Raw genomic sequence first — 27,368 nt, forward strand, 5'->3', positions numbered from 1 at the left:
AAGAAGTGATGATAACATCCTCACGGTATAGCTGAAGAACTAAAGCAGAATGGAAAAGACAGCAAACATCAACATATTTTAGCCCAAACAACTTTTCATATCCTGACGGTATTTACTCTGTACTAGCTAGAGCTATGGAAGCAGTTGGACCCTTCGGCGGCAGAGTTCTATCCCCTGTTATTATGCAGCTTTGGAGTGGAAAAGATAATAGTAAGGAATATAAATAACAAATGGAAATACGTGGTGTCAAAAGACAAGACTCTCAATTTCGTCTTAAGAATCTTAGATGTTTTTTTGTGAAAAAAGTTGATATTCTATTAAAAATTTATTTACAATTATTTAACAATAATCAGTTGATAGTCATAACAATCTATAAAAGAAATTGTGGTGGAATATATGCTTCAAATAACTTGAATCAAATGAACCCTCCTATTAACTTTCCTCAGTATTTTTCATTTGAATTCAAACTGAGGACATGCCAGGGCCTGAATCTACTCGAATATGAATTCGTTATTTCGATAGCAGAACTCCTCGAGGTAGTCTCTTCAATATAATATAATCAGTGTTATCTGCACCAACCAGAGCCATCTCAAAACCCTTTAGGGTCTCTAGTCATATTTTATCCATTCCTATATCTAGGGGATTACAAGAAATGACTGTTATACATAATGGTGACATCGCTCGTTACAGAAATCTAATAGATTTTTGGCAGTTACTATCCGGAATATATGAGCGTTGGGAACATATACATTAGTATTAGGTATAACCCAAAATGAATACATTTAGATGAAAATATAGAGCTTTACGGAAGGTTGAAATACAACATTTAATACAGGTTATCTGAAAAGTATTCTCTAATTTTTACTGTATATGTTGTTGGTTACAGTATTTTGAGAATCAATAGTGTGACTGAGCTAAGCAAGTTTGATGGGTGTAATGGTATTGGAATTTTTGAAGAAATACGCTATGCGATGCCCCGTCCAGTATCTGACTGATGTCGTGCTCACACGGTGTATCAACCATGGAACAGATTGCAATCATTAAAAAACGGCTAGATATTTAGAACACTCGACATAAACCGCCTAATTAGTAATATTTTGATAAAACGCAATTTTGTTTACGGGTGATTATATCTAAATTCGTAAGGAACTTGTTCCAGCTTTCCACTGGTCTAGACCTTAACTTTTTTGCCTAAAAACTCTTTCTAAAGGGGTCTATTTTTCTAGAATATCCATCCCACTTCCCACTATATTCTTTGAGATAGCTAAACTTTTTGCTGAAATGTGCAGAACATTCTGCTGTTTCAATTGCTTGCTCGCAGAATCTACAACTATCGTCCTCTAAAATGCCTATCTTCTGAAGCTGAAGAATTCGATGGGGCAGTTACCTGTTAGACTACCATTTGAAAATAGGGATATTCACATGTAAGCACCATTTATGTCTATGAAGACTGCTGAAGCAACGCATTTCGTGTCATAACCTTTGCTGTCTTCAATTGGGCGATATATTGCACTTGCATTTTTACTAATCGAATGGTTTTGTACGAAGTGGCCTTCCTGTGGGGGTTTTTGATTCTGTTCTATTAAACTACAGTTTCCTTCATAGTTTTCAAGAAAACACTGATCGGGAGGTAAGACTTAAGTCGATCTTCTAATAACCTTGGTCAAGGACGGTAAGGTCCATGAGATTGGAAGGAGATGATATAAAATGAAATGCGTTTATAGTGTCTTTCTCCTTCATGTATTGTGGTACCGGGATTGGTTGAGAGTTGCTCTGTATCACCCAGAGAATATTTCTTCTTGTTTCACTGCTACAACCAGATCTTCGACGTAACCTAGGACTGTAAATTCTGCGCTGCTAACTCGACTTCCACCACTAACTGTCACAGTAGAGGTGACTTTTCCTTACGAATAGCCCTTCACTGTAGTTATAGTAGAAGTGTTCTATTTTAATAGAAGCTACTATAGTAATGACCTTGTTGTCATATTTTCTGTTTTCAACTAGGCGATGTAGTGCACTTTTGGTGGTCTTGCCTTTTTAATTAGCGAATTTTGTGTGAAGTGTTTCCTACTGGTGTAGCCGAAGAGTTTTTAATTTAAATAAGACTTGTGTTAATATCTTGGTATGATTGTTGAAGTGACACAAAGGACGGCAAAGCCCGTGGAACTGTAAGGAAATCATATACTTTAAAATTCTTACAACTCACGGGAGAAAATATAGAACCCGACCATGCCGGGCCACGTGTAACAATAACATGTCGTCCAAAATTGATTGACTTTGGTTGAGAAGTTTCAATGAACCTACCGTATTACCTCGGTATTGTTTGTCTTACCATCAATTGTTTAAGGCTTTGTAATCTCGATGTAGAAGTGAAATTGGAAAATAAGGAAAAACGCAGTTCACACTATAGAATAATAAAACAAACTATAAAATATAACAATTGAAGTATCACTTGTTCATTTAAAAGCAACAATAAAAGTAACACATAGTTGTTACATTTGATAGAAAAATTATGAAAAATACGGGAATAATGTGTTGCTTCGGCAGATGAATTCGACATGATATCATCTCCTGAGTTCTCTTCGTACTACTCCACCTGCTCTTGGTTGTGATAAAAAAAGGCAAGCCATGAAAAATCAACGAACTCAGAATATGAATTAAAACTTCATAGAAAGTGAGTACTGGAAAATAATTTTTGAATGACCCTATATTATAGTGAAGCATCCTATTTTGATTAAATAGAAACCAATGCAATCAGTAAAAGTATAACCAAGTGGAGATTATTTCCAGGATTCTAATCCTCTTATTGTTTGGTTTATTTAGAGCTAGAAAAGGTGCAAATGCGAAATCGATAAACTGAACATAATATTAGAGAAAATCTCTCAGAAAAATCATTGCAAATTTTAGATTATCAGGAAAAAGTGAGAAGAGTGCTAATAAATGAAAAAGAGAAATAAATAAAAATATAATCACTTTGAAATATCACGAGTCGATTTAAGGATATATTGAGGAATGCAGTACAAGATTGATTGTTAAAAAGATAATGAAATAGAAAAGTAAAAATAACAATTCCAATTTACAAACAAAAGTGATAATCTTGAAAATAATACAATCAAAATTAGATCAAGATTGCCTACTTTTCGACTAGAGACGGAAAGAACTCTCTTAAGAATTCATATTTTTAAATAAGTTTCCTATGAAATGTTTTCACTCTCAATTTAGAAATGAGATATCTTGACTCCTAGGTCGAGAAGCAACTATAACTTTTGAGTTAGGTCTGGAGCGTGAAATTAACAACATATACGTAATGTACTGAGCCTTGAGACACTCCACATTCTTTCAACTTGCAAGAAAACATCGGTGTATCAATTAAGATTACTCCTATTGGTAAAGTTTAACTTAAACCCCGACAGAGGTGTTCTCTTGAGACCTTGGTATTACAAGTTATTAAGAAAAATCATAGGAAGTTGTTGCAGTAGAGTGATGGTTGTTTAGGCTGGAGTAAACATTATTCAGAGGGAAAGACTATAACATCATCTTGCATTGGTTACTTAAAAATCCAAATTTATCTTAGATAACGCAGGAAGAAGTGCAATTGAGCGATAGTTCGATGCTTGATCTTCATCAGATATAATTATTGCCGTCTTAATTCATTAAATATGCTTTCCAGCAGGCAGGCAGGCATTAATTGTACTGCGAAGCTCCGCTAAATCTACGGGCATAAATAAAAAACTGTGTAAATTCACATTAGTGTTAGGAAATATGGAGATATGGAAGCGGATTATGGGAAGGTGTTATAGAATTCGATCAATTTCTGACTACATTCACGTAATCACCTATTTATCAGGTGAAGTAGAGATTATGTTCGACGAAAAAGCCTTATTTCTTAGATTATTCACAACATATCATGTGCCTTTCGCAACATTACGAAAATTGACGAGTCTCCTGGGATAATAATTATCCTTGGCGGCTTTTAATATCTTATGATGAATTTTTTTGTATAGTTTCCACGTAATACTTGGAGAAAAAACTGACCAAGAATTTCCTGACGTGATATAAAGATAGCGTGTACTCTGCACATAGACGTAAATCTTGTTGACCGGGGTGTATTTCGCTTATTTTTGATAAGTTACTTGAGATTTGAGATATGGAAACATTAATTTGAATATCTCAAATCTGACATTGCTTTCATAAAGCTTGGGATTTTTAAATGATGACGTACTCAGAACAGAGTTCTTCACAGAAACTTGATATATTCATCTTTGTGAAAAAATAGAGATGAATCATTTTCGTACGATTATTTTCCCTGAAGCAACCATAGTTTCTTTTTTTTTATTTCAATCGTGGTCGCACTTCGCTACAGGATGAATTCCGTAAAGATTGTCCAAAATCAGCGGTTGTGTCAGAAAACATCGATGTTGTGCGTTCTTTTCTTTTTATTCCCGAAGATTGAAAATAAATTGCGACATCAACGTTTTTCTACACCTGAACAGGCGGTTGATGCAATTTTTGAAAAATAATAAAGTCATATCCAATTATAAATATTTGTTTTTATTTGTATACCTCAAAACTTGAGTAAAGAGCAGCCGTAGTAGGCTTGAGAGGAATATAATTGAACGCCAGACTAGTTAGTGTTTTTATGAAAATTCAAAGTAGACATCACACGTATTCATCGATCGAAGATATAAATTCTTTGTGAAATTTTATCTTTGGAAAATACTTTCGAAATAGATTAAAGAGTTAGTAATGTACTTGACCCAGTTGAACTCAAAAACCAAGTTTAATACGGAAGTTAATAGAGAACAGTCAATGTAAAATGCAAATTTAGCTAAACTTTTCTATTTTCCAAATGGACATACTGTGAGTATATTACATTCAATTCATGGAAATCTTCACTTAGATACGGTAAAAGCTTCCGGTTAAATCGCAGTCATGAAATAAGTTACGGATGAGTTAAACTTTCATGAAATTAATGGATCTTGTTCAACATCGAATTGAATGGCAATTATTATGAATAATAACAGTTTATATTGAATATTAGTAAAATATCTGAACGTATCCATTTATATAAAATATCATACATCGGAGGGAATCTTCGCTTTTAATATCCAAAAAAAAGGATAAAGAAGCGTAATTTCTATTAGAAAAGTCACAAGCAGAAATTATATAATTCACAAATGTCTAAATAAGACAATCTAACTAATTTATTTTTCATATTACCAAGCAAAGGCAGAACGGTGTTCTAAAAACCAAAAATAATTTGATTACATTATACGATTATATTTTGTAGCTGAGGGCGACAAGTTAAAACTTGCAAGTACTGGCTGATTTATTTCTCATTCTTCAACTGCGAATTATTTCTTCGATGTTTATGATTAAAGTTTAGTCCGAATTAGCTATGTGAGACGTATTAGCGTACCGTGATTTATACTTTTTGAAACAAGACATCTTTTTATGAAATTCAGACTTGTGAGTTTCAAAATAGCTCATACCAAGAAACTATCAGTGGAAACTAGTGCAGTAATCGCAACTCTGCAGAGTCTAGACAATCGTCACCGAATTAAGAATACCTCATCGTACCGTGGACTACAACGCGAAAAAATATGAATCCCCTAGTAGCTTTGATGATAGAAAACGTTCAGAGTGGCTTCAAAGAACTACGACTACTGAAGATAAACGTATTGTACCGTGATTGACAACTCACGGGCCCAGAGATAGCTGCTCAGTTAAATGAGTCTAGGAATCTGCCTTTGAATACTTTTACAGAGAAGAGGATATTGAGAGAAGCTGACCTTTTTAGAAGAATGCGGTGAAGAAACTTCTTTTAAGACGTTAAAATCAAATAAAGAAGCTGCAGTGGCCTAGAAAACATAGAAAGTGGATTTATGAAGTAGAGGAGATAGTTTTATACACTATGAAGAGTCGAAGTTTGATGGTTTTGTGTTTAAGAGAAGAATGTTCAAAGGAAGAATGAATTCTAGATCCATGTGTAATCTATCTCGATTGTGAAACGAGGTGGAAACTCGGTGATGGCTTGGTGATGTTTTGGAGAAATGTCAACTAGAGACTGTTAAAAATGGAGAAGATTTTGGAGACAGACAGCCATAAAGAATATTAAAAAAAATGTACTACGTCCAGGCAAGCACCCAAGCTCGAACTCAACCCGATTGAGCTGTGTGACAAATTGGACAGGGATTCAGTGTCCTACTTCCACTTCACATGTTTGGAATATCCTTAACAAATAGAACCAAATAGATGACAATTAATTGTGAAAATTGTTACAGATAATGCCAAAATCATGCACCGAAATAGTTGCAGCGAAAGGGGGTTACACCGATGAATAAAACATTTGAATATGTAATAATTTCAGACTATAGCTATTATATCAACCACATGCAGACACACCTAATAAGCACATTCGCACAGTATATAAGTAGAGAGGAGAGCGATAAAACCCATAGAGGAGAGTGAAATATTTTACCAACACCTACAAAATACTATAGACAAACTAAGCAGCACAGATAAAATCATTACGGGTTACGGATAAACAACACGTACTTTCCCCACAAAGAGCACCACAAATATACATTTACTAACACCAGAGGCAAAAGTCGATGATTGATTATATAATAAGCAACAGGATAATCACACCATCACAAGCAATAGATGTAAGAGCACTCACCTCAGCGAACATAAGCACAGATCAAAACATACTACTGTGTAAAATGATCATGGAAAAATCCCACAGGAAAAGCCAACAAATGAATTTGTGCAAACGAAAGGAGTCACCAAAGACGTATGGATAAAAACTTCATGAAACTTTATAACACCGAAGAAGCCACAAGCATAGGAAACTACGGGACATATCATCAAATATCACTGAACGGAGAAGAGGTAATGGTATAAATAAAGAAAATGAAAAACAGAAACAGGAACATACGTCATCCCAAACTAAGTTGTAAAATATGCCGGTCCCGAGCTAGGAAAACATTTAAAAATTTTAGAGACATCGGAAATACCTACGGAATGGCACAAAAGTATAACTATTCCTATATTTATGAAAAGGACAGAAGACGCACCCAGACAACTACAGGGGCATAACACTGTTGAACATGAGCATGAAACTCTTCACTAGCATTTTAAAGGAAAGACTTGAAACACAAATAACGAGCAGGGAAAAATAACAAGGTTTCAGATGAAACAGATACATGACCGACACCATACCTGGGTATGGACCTGTCGAGTTATCACGACCTAAGAAGCCAGATCAACAAAGCGAGTGCCATATCGAACTGTTCAAGCAGACAATATGGGGCGAACGAATACATGCGAAAGGATAGCAAGGCTAGGATCTATAATACTTGTACCAGGCCAATCATGACATACGTAATAGAAACCAGAGAGGAAACCAACAGAATAGAAAGCATGCTTCGGGTAGCCGAAATGGAAACGCTCAAAACTATAGTGGTAAAAACAAGAGTACATCGAGTCAGGAACACTGACATCAGGGAACAATGTGGGGTGCAAGACATCGTAATATGGGGGAGACAAAGGAAAAGATACTGGTACGCCCACGTGAGGAGAATGGAAGAGAGTAGAATGCCACGCATCGTACTTGAAGGGAAACCAATAGGGAAAAGAGAACACGTACGATCACCTAAGAGATGGATGGACTGCTGGCAGTCCACCTTCCAGGAACTGATACAGAGGACCCTGCAAAACTAACAGATCATGAGATCTTAAAAATGAATAAGAAGAAAAAGAAGAAGAAGAAGCTATTATATTCTTATCTACATATGTTCTTTGAAGTGTTAATGACAAAATCAATCGTATTGTTTCCATTTGTTCTGTATCAAACTATAAGGTGGGAAAAAACTACTGTGCGTTCTCAGTTGTGATAAATATTCATTTGAAAATTAATGTCCTGAAAGGAAAACCAAATCAAGAGATGAATTTGAAATATTTTCTGGCAGTTCTTTATTATAATTCAGTCTTAACCTTTTGATTGAATTTTGCACTCGATTATCAATGTATAAAAAGTAAATTAGAGGGGGTTTGATAGAAAACAAACTCCTCTGGTTTAAAGACATTTGAGAATGAGACTGAAATATGGCAGCACAACATCTGCATATAGATAAAAATATGAAACTGTTTTTACCAAAGTGGTCCAGGTGGACAACTAGAAGTCCACGGGAGACCCGACGTTGAACGTGACAAAAAATGGGGTACACTATCGTAAGTGGGGGTCCATAAAAATTTATTTGGTTTCGATAGTCAAGAGCTAAAATGTTGGCTTTATTTGTATCAATATAGGTAGATAACATTTTAAGAAGCTCAGCGAATGTCACTTGTATATTCCATATTCAGTATAGCGCATCGATATTTGCCGTTGCCATGCTGGCCATGCTGGCCATGTTGCCATCCCGCTTGCAACGCTTGTTCAGACGTGCAAATTAATACGACTTGTGGTATTTCACCATTTATTTTAAACAAAAAAAGGAAATTAAATGGGAATAAATCTCTTCCAAGCAATCTGGTATACGAGATAAGTATATTCGTTCAAAAACAATAAAAACAAAGTTGTAATTCAAGCTTTTCTTGGTAAATTGAAATTAATGAATGAAAATATCAGTCGGCACGAATGTTCTTAGTTTTCAAACTTGTCGTAGGTAGAATGCCTTCAGTAAAATATTCAGTCATACGTTCAACATTTGATTGCCCTACATGATAATTTTTAAATCAGATTTAAAGATTTTCCACCGGATATAGCAAAATGCTGAAAGTGGTTTGAGAAACAAATATGTTTTGGAACCAATGATCTTAAAGCTCCCACAATGGTGATGGTGAAACCAAACCAACAAGGTATATGAAGAAGAATAAAATTAGTTATGTTAGTAGAACGTTGTGGGTTAACTGATTTTGTGTAAAGTGTTTATACCGAACAAATAACTGAAACTATTCTTACTGACAAGTGATGTGAAAAGAAACAAGATTAGTAGTATGAAACATTTTTTGAAGTGTATTTGCCTTCTCAAAAGTCAAAATATATATATTCCCTTCCTGTTAAGCTAGCAATTCATAAGTTCATATTGATGTTAATGAAAAGAAATCAGCCCAAAGTCTTGCATTTTTCCGTTATGCAATATTTTTTGAATATAATAAATAAAAAACAATGGAAATTTCTTTCCTTTCATATCATATTAACTTAAATTGCATGATAAAGTTCTGTAAAGCGGTCCTTAAACCAATTTCTTAAGCTTAGATGAATTAGATCTAATGGTAGAAAATATAACGTGGTGGCATACTTTCGAAAACTCTTACAGTAACGGTTTGTCGCCAATTTCCTAGTTTTATGAGAACTGAAAGATGTCAGAAGAAACAGGAAGTTGGAGGGTGCTAACTGTGTCGGTTCCGAACAATTGATGGTTGACTGGCGGAAAAACAAAACCGTAACTTTTCAAAGATGAAAATATGGGGACAAAAGAAAGATTATCTCCGACAATGAAACTTTTCCATTTAATGTGGCGTATCTGATACTATGAAACTATTCTGAATTACAGCTTAGAAAGTTTCTATTATGTCCCATTCACGATCGTGTTATTTATCAGTTTCATATGTGTTTGTTGAATTATAGTATCAAAATACAGAAAGATCTGTAATTAAGATAGGTAGATACGCGAAGAGAATTTTTTGATTGACTTCATTTGGAAAAATAAATAGTACCAACAAAATTTTTTCAATCTTTCGATTTCATTGATCAAAATATTTTTTTTTGCTTTTTACTTATTTCATTATTTAAGTAATAGTAAAAACAGTAAAAGTAACATTGATATGGGGATAAGATTGCTCGTAGTTGAAATTTGTGCTATTTTGAGTGAAATATTGAGACAGTTACGTTGGCAGATAAGAAAAAGGAACAAACGACGTTATTGGGCGAGGGTGAAGAACAGTTTGATTACCTTCTGGAACGTGTATCAAAACATTTAAAATGAGACAAGCTCTGAGCCCTAAAATAAAACTGCAAATTTTAGTTATAACCTCTTTAGGTCCAAAATTCATTGATTCCCATCGATTCGCTAATTCTTTTCGCTGCGGTCAATCTTAGATCTCTATCTTTGTACTTAGAATCGTACAACAATCGCTTCCTACCATACAATTCTATAAACTTAACTGTTTCACTATCGTGCAACTTCTTCACTTTAGTACCTGATGGCTCAGTCATCTTGAAAACTTACTAAAAAATCACCCGTGACGATACGTCAGAGACTGGCTAGCAACTGTCGTATTCATGGCTGAAAATCAAACACGTTTGATATGGACTGTTAGCGTTCGTGCACTCTCCACGTTCCTGGCGGCTACTAAGGTAAACTCACTGCACATCGTTCAGACGAGTCGTCTTCTACAAATGCGTGAGCCACGCCTCGTGGGAACAGGGCTTAAGAGATGCAGCTGCAATTCAAGTGAATTTGTGGGTAGTGTAACCAACGCAACGCTAAAAGACTTCTCGCTCATATACATAAATTATAAAGGTTTACGTCTATATTCAACTTGTTGTAGTAATGATGATGAAATTTTATATTTCAATGTTGACACGAAGAAGACGAATTTTGAAATTTTTTCAGAAATAAAAATAAATAAAAATTGAAATGCAGTGTATTTTCTTGCTTGAAAAGAGTGGTTTGGATCTATTTATTGTAGATATTGAGTCAAGAAAAGCTAAATGCGTATTTAGATCCAATGAACAAGATTTCATACGATGAATGTATTGTATTGTTTTTATAATTCAACCCATTGAAGCACAAAGTGACCGTTAATGACCCCTAAAGTGAAAATGATTCCGTTACGCGGTGTGATTTGCAGATGGCACTAAGAGTACGTCCATCTTAAAGAACGTATTTATGAATTGCGAATTACCAACCTAAATATAAAAAGAAATAATGCCTTCAAAATTTCATGGGCGAGTAGCTTTCTTGTTATTAGTTTTGTCATATATTACTATTCATATCTTTTGTAACCTCAATTTCCCCGGCAGGAAACTCTTACTCAGGAAGTGGTATTCGGTCCCAGTTATTAGGTGTTCTTGTGAATATTTGTTCTCATTTTATTTTATTTAAGTAGAATGTACGTGAATTATAAGCCGTGTTAGTTCGCTGAGTCATCTATCTATTTGCCGCTCTGATTTTTTTAGAGAGAAGCCACTTTCAGTTGCTGTACTGGTAGAGGATTTGGATGATACTAAATTCTTCCTGAAGACATATACATAACCCACCTGAACAGGATGGCAAAATGAAGAACCGTGCGTGATTGAATTTATCAAGGAAGAAAAAACCAAGAGAGGACTATAGAAAGTTAGGGCATTGGGGAATGTGTTGTGCTTAAATTTTCTGATATTTTCGACAAATAGTATCCTGGTTTACGTTCTATTTTGATGAGTTTTTCACACCGACAAAGTTGATGTAAGAACTTAGGTGAATTTTGGACCAACAGGAACAATTAGGGAGAACAGAATTATGAAATGTAAATTTGTTGATTCAATAATACCGAAAAAAGGGATACGAGGAAGACAATTTTCATCTCAGATTTCACTAGCCCAAAATTCCTGAATCGAAAAGGGCTTCTGTGTACTAAGTCACATCGAAAGTATCCTACTGGATAATTTCTGGACAATCAAGATGAGCTTCATGAATTGTGCCTACATTACATAGAATTGAATGAGAATAACATTATGTACATAAGTATCCAAGGGGTCGTTAACGACCCACGAGAAATATAAAAAACTACCATTTGAAGATGTTTTCAAACATTTCTTCTTTAGGTCACACACTTACTCTAATCATTTTAAAACGTTCTCATAGTTCTGGGCATTAATAGATTCATAAGCAATATCAACATATATACAAGGGAAAAATATTCATTTTTGAGTGGGATAAAATATGTATTAACGATACTGGTTTTATTTGCTGGATATAATGTCTTTTAACCATTCTAGGTGAAAATAATTAAGGTTCTCACACTAAACGTTGGTTATCATGATGTTTTATCCATGAAAAATGTAATTTATATGATTATGAGCTAATTTTACAGATCATTTAATGCGGCAAAAGATGAATAGCCAACAGGTATATTCACCACTGCACTTTTCCATATATTTTGGCGATTACAGTATTTTCAGAAGAACTAATGTATGCTGAAGAACAACCATTAGAAGATATCGTCAATTATACCAGCATTTTCGAGAGCTTTTGTGTCTTTTGAAACGCACCTCTGAACTGACTTCCTCGCCTTTTCGACAATAATAAGTCTTATCATTCGCTGTTTCACTCCCATCATAAGTAAATTATGTTTCGTCATCCATAATGATTTCTAAACCTTAGCGGACCAAAATCATTGTCACTGAGACTTCGTAGTTTTAATTTTGGTTCTATTTGTTGCTTTTTAGAATATTTGGGTGCTAATTTTCTTTTCAACTAAATTGTGTTTCTTTAGAGCATTGCTTTTATATTCCTTATCGATTTTGAATTTTCTGCACAATTTTGGCAAACTTCCAGTGTTCCTTTGGCCACTTTAATCAAACTTTCTTTCTTCTTTCTAAAAATTTATAGATTTTTGGTCCACACACTCTTTGCAAACGATATTGAACTTTTCTGTTAACCAGCTTCATGTCTTACATTAATCAGTCTGTAGACTTTAGACTGTAGACTAGGATTTGAAGGTGCAGTCATCGACTATTCAAAAGAAAAATGTGAAGCAGAAATGATTACTGTTGTGAATAATCATAGTGTTAACCAAGATGTAGGGAAAACATCAATGCCATCCACCCATACGTCCAGCATCACGCCTAGACGTCAGTCATCAACCTTAGTAGTCAGAAAATTCTATTGGTATAGATAGCAACGAGAATGAAGGAAATTTATTTTCAACAACTCCTAATAAATCTCTGAAACTTGCCTTATTATCTGCTCCACGAAACGGAGGCTATTCAGATTCTTTGATCAGGAAACGGTCGTAAGTAACAAAAAATTTTGTCTAAACCTTCACATATTCAGATGTTTGTGAGAAAATGCTTAATAAATCGAGAATGAAGCAAACTCGTGAAGAAAAAAAACACTCAAAAAATAAGCAGAAAAAGTCTAGTGGATGAATTTATCTTCGACAGTGACGTAATTATGGTGTTAGTTGATAGTAAAAACGATTTACATGAAGAAAGTGACGTGGGTGAGCAGAATATTCAGAGCAAAAATATGGCTCCCAGAAAGAAGAAGAGAAAGTTTTGGGTAGCTCTTGGATCCTTGCCAAGTATGTGATAAAAAGAGACCGTGTGCATATTGGGAAAGTTTTAAACATAAATGATGACAAGGTTGATATGGAATTTCTTTGGCAACGTAAGGGTTATTCAGTATTCTAAAGAATTTCATACATTTTTTTTTCTCATTACGTATCCAAAGGATCCAGGTATATTGATTATTCAATTAACGATGTACAATTAAATAAAAACCTATGAATGTTTACTTGTTTTACCTTTTACGAAGAACTTAGGTAGTAAGCTACTTTATATTCAGTTATTCTCAAGGTAAAATCAAACTGCCTGGAATCGACAAATGAATTTCTATTTGGTATTGGTAGTAGCTATGAAAGAGGAGTGACTACTGCGTCTCAATAATTCAATTAACAAAATTGGAAAAATATTTGACACAAACATAAAAGGTTTATTGCTGTATAACAACAAGTATATAAAACAGATAACCATTTGAAGTTATGAACTAATTAAAAACTTAATGTGATTAAATGAATCAATATTAATTTAATAATAATAATACATGATACTATTGATACTACATTTAACCAAATTCAATTAAAAATAACATTTATCTCTATTCTAGGAGAAATAAATCAAATAGACTTGATTGATTATATCTTTTTTATAAATTCGTTCGGCGGAAATTGATTAGTATTGTACTTATTTATTTCTGTTGTTCGTAAGCAAGCACTTTGTAATCCATTTGAATGTAATTCATTACTGAAATGGTCTAGAGACTATTTAACTACTGCAGATATGTTCTCGCGGGCATCGCAGAACTTTATACAAATTTCAACATAACACATTTGTAGTTTACTTTGATCTACTTGTATGCTACACAGAACTAGTGAATATAATTGAATATGTTGAAAATACATCAATTTTACGACAAAATTCGGTATGTGGGTTGTTAACACGCTTATATTAGCTTGCTAAGCATGTACTGAAATTTTGGAACTTGATATTGATCCATTTTTTGACATTGAATTGATTCGCAATTTCACACAGTAAAAAACACGCTGCAATAGCAAACAAAGCCTGAAATTATAGAATAAATGCGAGGTGTCTCAAAAGAAAGTTCACCTTTGTGTTGCTTACAGGCGCGAGAGATTGTCGATGTAATTTGGCTCTTGGGTAATTAATCGTTAAGGAGCGTTCTCGGGACCGAACCGTGCATCGTTGCGTTGCGTGAGTGAGTTTTACTAAAAATATAATTCGGTGAATGCAACGCGTGAAGCGTGGAAAATTCTACAATTTTTTGAATGTTTGTTACTTGTTTCATGTGTCAGAAAGTAGGACGACAAGTTTGAAGAGACCAGATCAATACGATAAACCGAAATCTGGACGTACAAGGTCTTCTAAAATGCTAGATAGCATAGGAAATGTTATTCGTTCTGATTTGTCTATTCGAAAGCGTTAAACATGCAAAAAACATCATTCTTTGGTATTTAACACGAATATTTTGGGCTACATCTCATACGAAACTCAATTGGTGCAATAATTAAAGCCTCAGGATGCTGATCAGAAGCTGAACTTCGTAAACCAGATGATTGAGTGCTTTAACATTTAATCACATCTTGTTTTAAGATTACATATGACAAATTTTTATTGTTTTAACTCTTCATTTCTAAGGGTCCCACTTTATAACTTCATTCTATCTAACTGTACAGTAATGGACCTAATACGCAACTTTTACTTATTTCAATGTTTATTTTAAATACTCTAGATCTTTCATGTTGCAGTTTGACGTAATTTTGGTTATTGCTGTACAAATGTTTCTAATTACATTGAGATTTAATCCTTAATAAGTCTCAACTTATCATGTCTTTTTGCCTTTTTCTCTTTTTGACTGTACTTATTGTATTTTCTATCTCTTCTAGTATGACTTATTCTACCAGATTTACGCTTTTTTCTGTTATTTCTAATTTGTATTTTTCTCTTCCTCATATATTTTCTCACTTCTGTTATTTCTAACTTGTATTTTTCATAGGTTTTCCTGTACTTGTCATTCAAATATCTTTTTCATGCTCTCTTTTCGTTTTTAACTATTTTTTTTTATATTATTTGTCTATCAGTTAAAATTTCCTTTATCCCACAGTATTTTTCTGTGGCTTCTAGGTCTACTTTGTTGAAATATATGTTATCATCATTATAATTTTTGATTTCTATGTGTAATTCCTTTTGTAACCCACTATTTTTTTGTTCTCTCTTCTTTTTTTATTGTTTATCTCTTGAAATGTTCACATCTTTTTTTCCTGGTATATGAAATTTCTTTGTTAACTAGAAAATTATCAAATAATGACTTCTATTTTCCACTTCTCTATCATTTTATGTAAGAGGATATATTGAGAAATTATTAGCCTGCTACAGAACCAAACAAAATGCAATGTCTCTAGTCCTTTCAAAAGAAATGTTTCTTCTTACTCTGCAAACTAGACCTCCACAGCTTTTATTACCTCCTTCCTGAATGAAAATTTACGACCTTTTAAACTTTTTTTCAGTTGAGGAAAGAGATGATAGTTGGACGGAACCAAATCTGGTAAATAAGGGGGATGTTCCAGTAGATCAAACCCAATATCACGAATTTTTTGCATGGCAACATGAGATTTGTGTGCCATCTTTGGATAGCCATCCGCGTCTTTCCTCTTCAATTTTTTTCCCGTAGAGTGGTTAGTAATATCGAATATTAATCTTCAGTTATTTTTCTACCCTTATCCAAAAAATCAATCATGATTACTCCATGACAATCCCAAAAAACTTAAGCAAGAACTTTTCCAGCAGATTTTTGGACATGAAAATTCTTAGGTCTTCGAGAACCAGAGTGTCCTCATTCCATTGATTGTTGCTTTGTTCCTGGATCGTAGAAATGTATCCAAGTCTCATCCATAGTAACAATTCGGTTTAAGAAGTCTACGTCGTTTTCAAATCGAGCACAGATCGCACGATGCTCCTACCCTTGCATGCTTTTGGTCAACATTCAAACATTTGGGTATCCATTTTGCATCAATTTTTCTCATGTCCAAATTGACGAAAACTATATGATGAACGCGTTCGTATGAAATAATCAGTGCTTCAGATATTCGTTTCAGCCCAATTCGACGTTCTGATAGAATCATGTCATGAACTGCATCGATATTTTCGGGGACTGTCACAAAAACTGGCCTTCCCGATCGGTCATCATCTTCAATAGAAAATTTACCTCTTCTGAAGCTTGCAATTTTCCACGATCGCATACGAAAAACATTGATCACCAAGGGTATTAAGCATATCTTCGTAAATCTGCTTACCTCTTAACCCTTTCAAATACAGGCACTTGATGATGGCTCGATACTCATACTTTTAATTTATTGCGTAACTCTGGTTTACTTTTTTGACGTCAAACTTCATATTGACACTTCTAATAAGTTATTGTTCGTTGCTATGGTATGCAATATTTTGTGTATGCTAAGCTAACTAGATAACAATACATCCTCGTACATCCCTATACACTTATAGTAAGTTAGTTATTTTTATTGAACTAGAAAAGTACTTCGTAGATATAATTTATATGGCAGACCAACGTTTGTCGGGTCAGCTAGTATTGTATACGATTCGCATTTATATGCACAACAAACTGACATAAATAAACCCTCAGGTTTGTACCATAAAAGTATGTGAGTATTCTTATTTATATGTCAGTTGTTCATCTATCAAATACACGAATAAATTGGGCAAATGAGATTGGCATGGATTTTGTGCGAAATTTAATGACAGTGAACAGATTTGAAAAAATGAGCCGGTTCCTTCAACAATAACAGTTAACACCTGCTACGTGAAAATCCTAATAATGATAGACGTCATAAATTGTGGCTTATAATCGATTAACTAAATGAAAAATTCGGAAATATATCATCTCAAATTTCGACTATCTATCGATGAACAACAATGTTCAACTGAAGTTTAATGCAACATTAAGCAATATCTTCTTATGTCACCACATAAATGAGGATTAAAATTGTTCTATGTGGCGTTAGTAGATTTGCTTATCATTATATATAAGTATAGGTTAAGAACAAAGTCAGATTTGGGCGCTTGTCAAGAATAATTCCTAAAAATGAAAACTATAGACTTTACTTTAATTATTATTTGAGAACCTTGCTCTTACTCTCATATTTGGGTGAGAATGGCCTTAGTTTATATTCTGCAAGGCATGATAGAATTACGAATTGCAAATCACCAACGGAGAAGGATATAAAAAAAAGTTGGAAATATGGATGTTATTCTACTCCTTCGTATAAAATTGAGACAAGTTATCATTACATGCTGGGGAAAAATTATGAAAACAATTATATATTCCATCAACAAATAAAACAAAATATAGAAATTAGTTGTCTTTTCGTAATAAAAGAATACAATAAGCACATGGGAGATGTCGACCTCATTGACGCCATAATGTCAAGACATGAAATTCCTTTGAATAGTAAAAGGTTTATTTCACCATTTATGGATATGACCTTGACTGATGTGTGGCTTATATACAAACGTTTCACAAATACCAACCAACCAGCTGAGTCTACTAAATCTACTAAATAATTTCCATATATCTTGCCAATGTCGGGCAAAATAGTGATATAAATAGAAAAGGATGCCCAAGTCGATAAAAATAAGAGAAAAGTAAATCTAACTAAATGGAAGCGAAGAAGAGGAAAGTACCTGCTCAATATGCGCTTTCCAAGGATGTTAAGTTAGACCAAGTTGAGCATTCGCTGGAATGGACAGAGCCTGGAGCAAGTTTTCGGGGTGTAAGGGATTTACGCGAACTTTTTGCGAGAAATGTGCTTTAAATTTGTGTTTTAACAAAAAGAAATATCATAACATGTAATTTTTCTCCTGCAAATGCACAGTGCCATAATTTCAACAGTATATTTTTCATTCTTTAATGAAAAAAAATTATTGTAATTATTTTCTTAGTTTTTCATTGATAAACTCGTGTAAATATACTAGTAGTATTTTTTTGAGTGAAATTAGAAAATCTTGTATCTAAGTCAAATGTGTGAATTAAAAATATACCAGTGATTTTGAAGATATTATTTTATCACGATGCTATCGATTGGAGGCCCCTCACCTTCAATCAACATAACCCAAGATTCTTCAAGGCAAGTATTGATCAGTTTTTATATTCTTTATTTTGTGAATAAGAAATGTAGATATTAACGATTAAGAAAAATTGTTACACTGAGATGCACTCTCATTTGATAGTGTGCGTTGCAAGATGGTCAAAGCGTACTGCAGCCCTCTGTTTGTTACCAAACACTTCTTCTCGCTAGCTTTGGTTTCAATAGTCGTAGCATCTACCTTTTAATAAGACCGAAGCGGTGTGAGGTACGTAATAATATCCAACAGTGCAATGCAAATGCAATTAATGTGTATTTATAATTCTTCATCTGTTTCTTGTCAAAGAAGTATTTCTCTAGTGAAGAAATTCTATCTGAAACTACATCACGATACGAGCATAAAACTGAATTGACTTAACGAAACATGGAATTTGTATATTTCAAATTTTACTAAACGTCTTTAGTCAATCAATCCAGAAGTAAAACATCCTAGTCTAGTGGCTTCTTAAGGTATAAGTTTCGACCTCAAATAGAGAACGGTACTATTAAATTAATTCGCTAACTAAATTTCCATTTCTCTTCATTCTAACAACACCAATTATCGATAAAAAAACCATTATATATTCCCTTGAAAAATTGATTTTCTACCATTCACTCTCAAGAATTTTAGTGAAGTCATCAAATATATGCTCGACCTAACTTTCCATCAATAAACGGTCGATTTATTAGGATATCACTGCTCTTTCAAAATACAATAATAGAGAAAGCTTCAGCACAAAATATGAATATATATTTTGCTTTCAAAATTTCCTCGACTTTACTCTTTTGTGCCGTTCATCTCACTTTAGATACGGCTTCTCCGTTTTCGTTTGAACTGTAAAATCAATGATTAGTCAAGTGAAACTTCTCAAGTGAGTTCGATTTTTTATTAAGTTAAAGTTATAAGCTGGAAGTTGAGTTCCATTTAAATATACAATAAATGTTAAACTCAAACTTCTACTCATGAAAACTCCCAATTTATCAGTCAATCATCGTAATGTCGACTATATAGACAATTCAAATTTTCTCAGTAGATACAGGAAAATTGGATCATTCGTTATGTCGACCCAAGCTTGTTCATTCCCAATTCTGAACGCAAAATCTACGGACACTAGAAGATGTTACATTTTTCAACATAACACCGCCTAATATTATTGCTGACATCTTTCCAAACGGAAATAATTTGATTGTTGTTTTACATCCTGGAAAAACTTATATTTGTTGATATTCATTATAGAGAAGAAATACAAACATTTTGAAATTCTGCCTGGTGTTACCTACTGGGTAGATTGAGTGCCTAGTGGCTGCCCCTGCCGGTCCCAAGCCCGGATAAATGAGGATTTTTCATAGGTGGGGTGAGAAGAAATGCACAAGCCCCAGAAACAAGGGAGGAACGAGTAGAGAGGACAAATATGCTGCAAATAGGTGTTGGAATGTTAATTCTTGAAACGGAAAAGACCAAAAGATAATTTGGAAGCTAAATGGAAGAAAGCTTGACCTTCGCACACTCTCTGAAAATAAAAAAGGTGACAGGTACTGCTAAGTATGAAAACTGCATACCCTCGTAGTTCATAGTGAAAAAAAAAAGAACAAAGAGTCATTTCTTGAGATGGTTTGTTAAATCATGAAGAATCAACACCGTATAGCCAACATCGAATATATAGGTGATTACTACGCACAACGTTGAAATGGGAGAAGGATAATTTTTATATGCATCAGATATTAAGCCGAAACAATAAGGGAAGAGTTACAGGCATCACTGGGAAAAATACCAGCAGGGAACAAACTTGTTTTGGCGAGGGATTTAAAGGAAAGGAATGGCGATCAAATTCTAGATGGGGTGAAACAGCAATTCAACGAAGAAATAATCAATGAGAATGGCAAGGTACTTATAGATATATGAAGCCACATTGAACTCAGAATGAATAATACCTTTCTCAATCCTAAACTACAACACCAGATAACAAGATCAAACTCCAGAGACCGTCATGATCATATAATTACCAACAAAAACATACATAGATCACAAATCTTGAATGTGCGATCTGTCACATCACCAGAGATGGAAGAGGGCCAACAGTTGGTTCTTTGTGAAACAGGATTGGGTATCCATCTGAAACAGGCAGAGTAAAATTCAATTTAAAGTCATGAATGTGCGTCACCACCAGGAAATTATATAAAACAAGTCTACTACACAAGATCCAGAATAGCCATATAGCAACGCAAGATACGGTGGAACCAGCATAGAAAAATATTGAATCTAGTATTTTGACAGCAGCAGAGAAAGCATTTGACAAAATATGTGCCTACAACAAACAAAAAGCGGAACAAGGAAAACGCGCGAATATCGAAAATAGAGATTATTGGGAGGAGTCCTTAATTGGAAAACATCATGATCGTTATGGAGATCAAATTAGGATATGGAATCTGAGAAGATCGCGATAAAGACCAACTACAGAATACTTCACAGCTAAGACCTCACCAAGCAAATGTACAAACGACTTTAAGAACCTAGACTCAGATGAGCAGGATTATACCCCCAACAGCCCGGAACTAGAGACTGATACTTTCGAAATCAGGCAGGGGGGAGTTGAAGCGACAATCCTAAAACTGAAATATATGCTTATTCGACCTAACTCAGGCTTTCGACAGAGTAAAACTTGAAGACACTATACGCACTCCACAGGAAGAACGAGTTGAAGAAGAAGTGATACAAATAATCTAGGAACTTAAGTCACTAAACCGTACAAGAATACAGCAAGATAATACACTCACAGATGAAATTCAATCAGTTCAAGTTCAAAGCTTTTCAAGCTTGTCCTAGACCGCATAATAAACGCCATCAAAACTGCAGGAAGAGGATACACGATGGGAAGCAGTAAGTTTCGTATTGTATGCTATCCAGATGATAGTGTCTTCATAGTAGAAGACGAAGACAATCTACAACGAACGCTTTTCAGATTCAACCAAACGACAGAATAGATATGAAGATATCTATCGCCAGATAGTCTTTGCCAATAAGTGAAAACCTATTATGATGCAAATTAGCGATAGACGATAAAATGATAAAACAAGTTATGAACCTCAAATATGTAGAATTTATAACATCAAGCAATAGAAACATCTACGAGGAAGCTCGCATACAAGCCAATAAAGAAGTTATATAGCGCAACAAACTCATATTCACTTTAAGCTACTTGCGTTTTTACAACAGATGTACATCATATAGTAACATATGCAGTTGTTACGAGATAAAAAACCTTAGATAATGAATAAATTGGAGAGTACAGGGCAAGCTATTCCAGAAGATAATTGACTTCTAGCTATTATGTCGTGAAAATTTCGGTTACATCAGTGCATTTATGTAGGTGATGATTAATTACAAAATAAATAAAATAATTTTTATAGAAAGATTCGTAGTTATCTCAAAATATAAAGCATTTTCTAGTATTTATTCCATTCAATATCAAAAAGATTCAAGCAAAATCTTTATTTTTATATAAAAGGCACCTCGTTTCGTGTAATTCTGGTTTTGCACCGTATACCAACCCGGATATTCTTGATAGTTACTAATCAGGATTAAGTCCTTTATCCCTTTAGCGGGTAATGTAACCCGGCATCCTGAACAGGAAAGACCTGTCCTTCGGAGAACGATTTCTGTAAATGACTATGAATAGAGAAGAAAATGTCAGCAGTCTCATTTGTCCCTTTGCTGACCGGAACCGACCCATCTCTATTAACCCCCAAGACCTGTCACATCGTTTTCGTTGTCCCCAGTCGGCGTCCACTGGTTGTTATAAAAAATGATGAGAGAGGAGTTTTTCTATAATTTTCAACGTCCAATTGGATTTTTTCAAACGTTCCATGTGATACATTAACTTTGAAAACTGGGTAAATTAAATTCAAACAATCCAGTTCAGTTCAGTGCTATATAATTATGTTCATTGTTTATTTACACTCATATTTGATAACATGCAGATGGTTTGTATGCTACTTTTTACGATCAAGTGACTGGCACTGAATCATTTAAATAAGAGTTAGTTAGTTACATAGAGAGTCTGTGATTTAAAATTAACTCAGAACAAATACAAAATTTTTCCGTTGAAAAAACTCGTATAAGCGATAAATATTTCCAATCTCTTGGGGTGAAACCAATCTACGTTAATTTCTTGTTGTACCCCCATCAAGACAAGTTCATAGGGCTAAGAGTGTTATGGTACAATTATACTCGCTATTCAATTCCACAATTTATTTTTCTTCTGCAAACTTGTTATTTATGTTTATGTCGAGGATTTTGTGCAATAACCCGTGTTTATAATGTCAAAAGTAATCATTCAAAAGTTTCTATAATTAGCTGGTCAACTCCTGTAATTAATGAGCCTATTTTTTGAGAGATTAGCTCATAAACCATTTTAATCAGGCTGGTCATAATGGCATGAAGTCTTGTATCCGACGGAAGCAGCAACTGAAGAAGTGGAGAGTTATTAGGCATTTAAGCACACGAAAAATCCACGGGAAAACATGCAACCCCTTGTGCAACTATGATCAAAAGCCAGGTAAAACTGGTAGAGTAGCTACGAAACAATCTATGATAACCATTGGAAAACTCTTGAATCAAATTTCTAAACTAACCTAAAGCAAATAGAATCTGCAAAATTATCTTCTATACCCATATTATATTAATGTTTCAGCCCATAAATGACCAATTAGTAGGTCCTTAATTTTTTGATGGGCTTTAAGAGATCTATTTGGAACCCCTACATAATATTTTGCCAACGTGAATTATTTTATACAAGGGATGTATTATTACATTTGAAAAAGTTATATAGGGTGCATTATTCAATAACAGTCTCTAAATTAATTTTTCCAAAGCCATTCCTGGAATTTCTAGGTTCAACTAGCACAAGTCGAATGTTTGAAAATAGAGAATAGCAGCATGAGATAATTTACGAAATAAAATGGACTGTGTAAATATTAAAGCTAATATATGGGTAATTTCCCAAATCACTCTGTGAATTAATAAAGAGTGGTAGTAGTCACATGATATGGTAGAAGTATTTGGAGTTTCTGATAACTCACCCTGTATTAATAAGTGCTGACACCTCCAGGTTAGGCTCTGACACTCAAACAATCCTTGTCTCTGTAAGAAAGCAGGAGGAGTACACGATTTCATCTAAAGTTTATTTACTTCTTTAGAGTCATGTATGGATGGAAAGGTGAATTTTTTGTTTCTCTCTTGTGTTATGGCCTATGAATCTATGACATAACAGTCCAATTATTCAATTCGAACTATTAATTTCTTATACAGAATGAGTTTTATCTATGGAACGCTTCAATTATCTTGGAAACGGCATGTACGATTTTCATGAATTTTTGTGTACAAGAATCTTATGGTAAATCCTTAAGAAATACTTATTATTTTTCATTCAACGTTCTCTTTACCTTAATGCCATAATTAGTTATAGCTACATTTGCTGCTATGACTGCTACAGTAACAAATTTGACGTTTCAATGAATTATTAATGTTGACGTTTATTAAAAGTCACAATTGATCGTTTATCTGAAAAAAACGAATTGATTTTAATGATATTAGTCAACAAGAAACGTGTAATATCTTTAATAATTCATATCCTAACCGAAATACCATAACAAGATCAACTGTATATTAAGAAAAAAAGTTTAAAGAAACTGGTTCAGTAAAAGATTTATCCTAATCAAAGCGCAGAATAACTGCATCAACTGAAAACAAATCTTCAGATGTTCGTGTGCTGTTAGAAGACGATCCACACTTGAGTACTAGACAAATATCCAGGAAATGATATTTCGCAAATATCCGTAATTATCCGTGACAATTAATTCCATCCATACAAAGTAACGTTGTCAGATGACGATTTTGACAGTCATGAAGAGTCCTAATGATGGAAAAATGATACATTAAAAACGATCCAAATTTTATGTTTTGCGATGAGGCCACTTTTTATATTAACGGAAACGTAAATCGGCATAATTGTAGATACTGGTCACGTAACAATCCTGTTGGATACGTTAATTCCACACCAAATATCCCGGAAAAATTAATGTATGGGCTGGAATAATAGGCGACAAAATAATTGGTCACCTAAATGTTCCAGCGTATTTAGATTTATTGGAAAATAGTATTATATCTGAGTTGGCCCGGATATTTCTAAATTCAAGTAGTATTATCAATTACATTTGAAGAAAACTTTATTATTAGAAGTTTTCAAGAAATCAAAATATCTCAAATGACAATATTTGTCTACAAAAAGATGGTACCCCACCTCACCATGCGTTTGTGGTGAGGTAATACCTAAATAATGAGTTTCCCAGAATATGGATTGGAAGTCGTGGTTTTATTGAATGGCCCCTACGATCACCCGACATGAATCCGTTAGACTGTGGGGTTACTTACATCGTTTATAAAACAAAACCCGCCAGTATTCAGGAATGAAAGCATAGGATTACCAAAGAAAGAGATAAGATTAATTGAGTTGTCAAGGATGTTGCAAAATGTCTTGCAAAGTTTTAAAAATCGCATGACTTGAAGTAAATAGACATTATTTTGCACATCTACTGTAATCCCCATTACTGTATGTTTTCTAAAATTCGTAATTGCTGCACCAGTTTCGTTAAACTTTTACTAACTTACTAACACTAGACCTTGTAATGAGATTTATATTAGCACATAAATTATCAAAGAATATTCAAATTAAATGAATATGATGATGAGTTTCGAGCTGTGTCAAAAAACATAGATGCTGTGCCTAAACTGATATTGCACAATCATCATGTGACATATCGTCATCCTTGGTCATTAAGCTCGCAAAAATTTAATATTGCATTATCATTTAGGTGTCAAAAATGTTGTTTGATGGATACAGTGTAATTTGACCATCGCTAACAAAAGCTAGTGTCGTTCGGTGCCAAGAAAAGCTTGAAAAATTCATATATCTGAAGAAGCAATTGATGCGGTCAAATCACATGTACCACAATCGGTGGTTATGGACAAAATGTCTTGATAATTGGTTTAAACTCATGTAGAAGTTTATTGATCTCTCTATGAGAATATTCCAATAGCAATAAGGCCATATACAATTATAAATATTTGTATTTCATTTGTCTATCTCAAATCTTAAGTAGCAACACTTCTAGAAGTAGGTATATATAATATAATTTTGTTAAAATTTACAAATTCATGATTTTCAATTTATTGACATATTTTAGTTTTTTCTGTTTTTAACTCGCACTCCTTTTTTTTAATTGATTTGACAATAACTCTCTAAATATTTGTTTTCATTTGTTCATATCAAAACTTAAGTGGCATATTTTCGTACATATTTTGATTCATAAAATTTATATACCTAATTATATTGGAGGTAAAACAAAATTGCGGTTATTCTCTCAATCAATCCCTCACTGGCCGGCCATAAAAATTATAAATTGAAATCGAAATCGCTGAAGAAAATGGTTTATAATACCATTTGGATGCAGGATATCTCGAAAGGTTATGCATTGTGTATGAGTTTTTTCACAGAAACATCCTCTAACAATGAATAGGAAATATTCAGAAAAAAAGGGTAAAAAATAAAATGATCATTTTTCAATCCTCTGATATCTTGGGATACATTGAATATACATTGTATATATAGTGCCTCAATGTAGTAACGCATAAATTTATCAATAGGAGAATATCCCGACAAGGATAGTAATTTTCATTGAGAAAAATTTAGTATTATTTTTGTACATGAATAATTCAATTAAAAAATCGTATATTAAGCTAGGATTTTTTTTGTGAAAATATTTTAAACTACTAATTCAACGAATTTAGTAGGATCATTAAAGGGTTGTGACCTTAGTGACACCCTTCATGTGATGCAAAATTAACATTTCTCCTAAATCGTTAGAGAAATTATCAAAGTTTAGGAAGCTCTTTGGGACTTTCACGACTTTGAACTATTAACAACCATTAGAGTAATTGAAATAGAGAATTCCGTACTTGATGTTCCTATTTGAGTTATTTAAATAACTGATTTGACATAGATTCTTCAAACCAGAAAGTTACTACTAAACCTGAATAACTACTATCAATCAAATATATTTTGTAAAAACAATATTCATTTCACAGGAAACACCAAAATTTGTGAAAATTATGTTCAGGTATGGAAATGAAGAATGACTGTATATCTATTTTATTCGTGACCTAAATGCCAGCTTGTACAGCAAACTGTTGGTTTGCTTGATGTTCGTATTGTTCACGCCTTTATACCAGGTTCATGTCGATAAAAATTGATACTAAAAATTTATAGGGAATTTTCTAAATAGACCAATTCTTTATAGTTCTTCGGCTTCGAGCTACGTCGATAGGAATTTCCTATCAACAAAAAACTATTCTGTGTGAAATAAAAAATGTGAAACACCTGTCTTTACTGTTCTTCACCAGATGTCAAATTATTTCAGTAATTATTAAACTTAGATATTAAACATCACAATCATTGAAAAAAGTTGAAACTTGAGTAGATATGAATACGTTTAAAAATACAATTAATGCAATATTAAATAGAAAACATATATTTTAAATACATATAAAATTATAAACCTATAATTACTGATAAAGACTTACGCAATTCATACCAATATTTATTATTGCGTTTCATAATTTTCATGTATTAAAGTTGAACAAAACTATTACGGATCACCATGCTATGCAAATTAAAGGAAGGTTACGGAGAATGGGGACTACAGATGAATATAGGAATGACACAGGACTTGTGTATAGGAGAGAAAACAATCGTCACACAAGTAATTCATTGTGATCAAAACTCCATGAGCATATGAGCTGAGGTAGTTCAATACCCAACGGTTTTTAGCCCTTCCGAAAACCTTTGCCTTTAAATAGGAATATCCAATTGCTCCACTTCCAG

General features: G+C 33.6%; 1 protein-coding gene across 1 annotated transcript; it reads left to right on the top strand.

Moving 5' to 3' along the window:
• Positions 1–7,377: 7,377 nt before the first annotated feature.
• Positions 7,378–27,260, top strand: LOC130441673 (uncharacterized). The gene is made up of 2 exons (XM_056775454.1): positions 7,378–7,647; positions 27,120–27,260. Exons 1-2 carry the CDS (start codon positions 7,378–7,380, stop codon positions 27,258–27,260), a joined length of 411 nt encoding a protein of 136 aa, XP_056631432.1.
• The last annotated feature ends 108 nt before the right edge of the window (positions 27,261–27,368 follow it).

The sequence above is a fragment of the Diorhabda sublineata genome, chromosome 3, assembly GCF_026230105.1.
Source record: "Diorhabda sublineata isolate icDioSubl1.1 chromosome 3, icDioSubl1.1, whole genome shotgun sequence".
In the NCBI taxonomy this organism is placed as follows: domain Eukaryota; kingdom Metazoa; phylum Arthropoda; class Insecta; order Coleoptera; family Chrysomelidae; genus Diorhabda; species Diorhabda sublineata.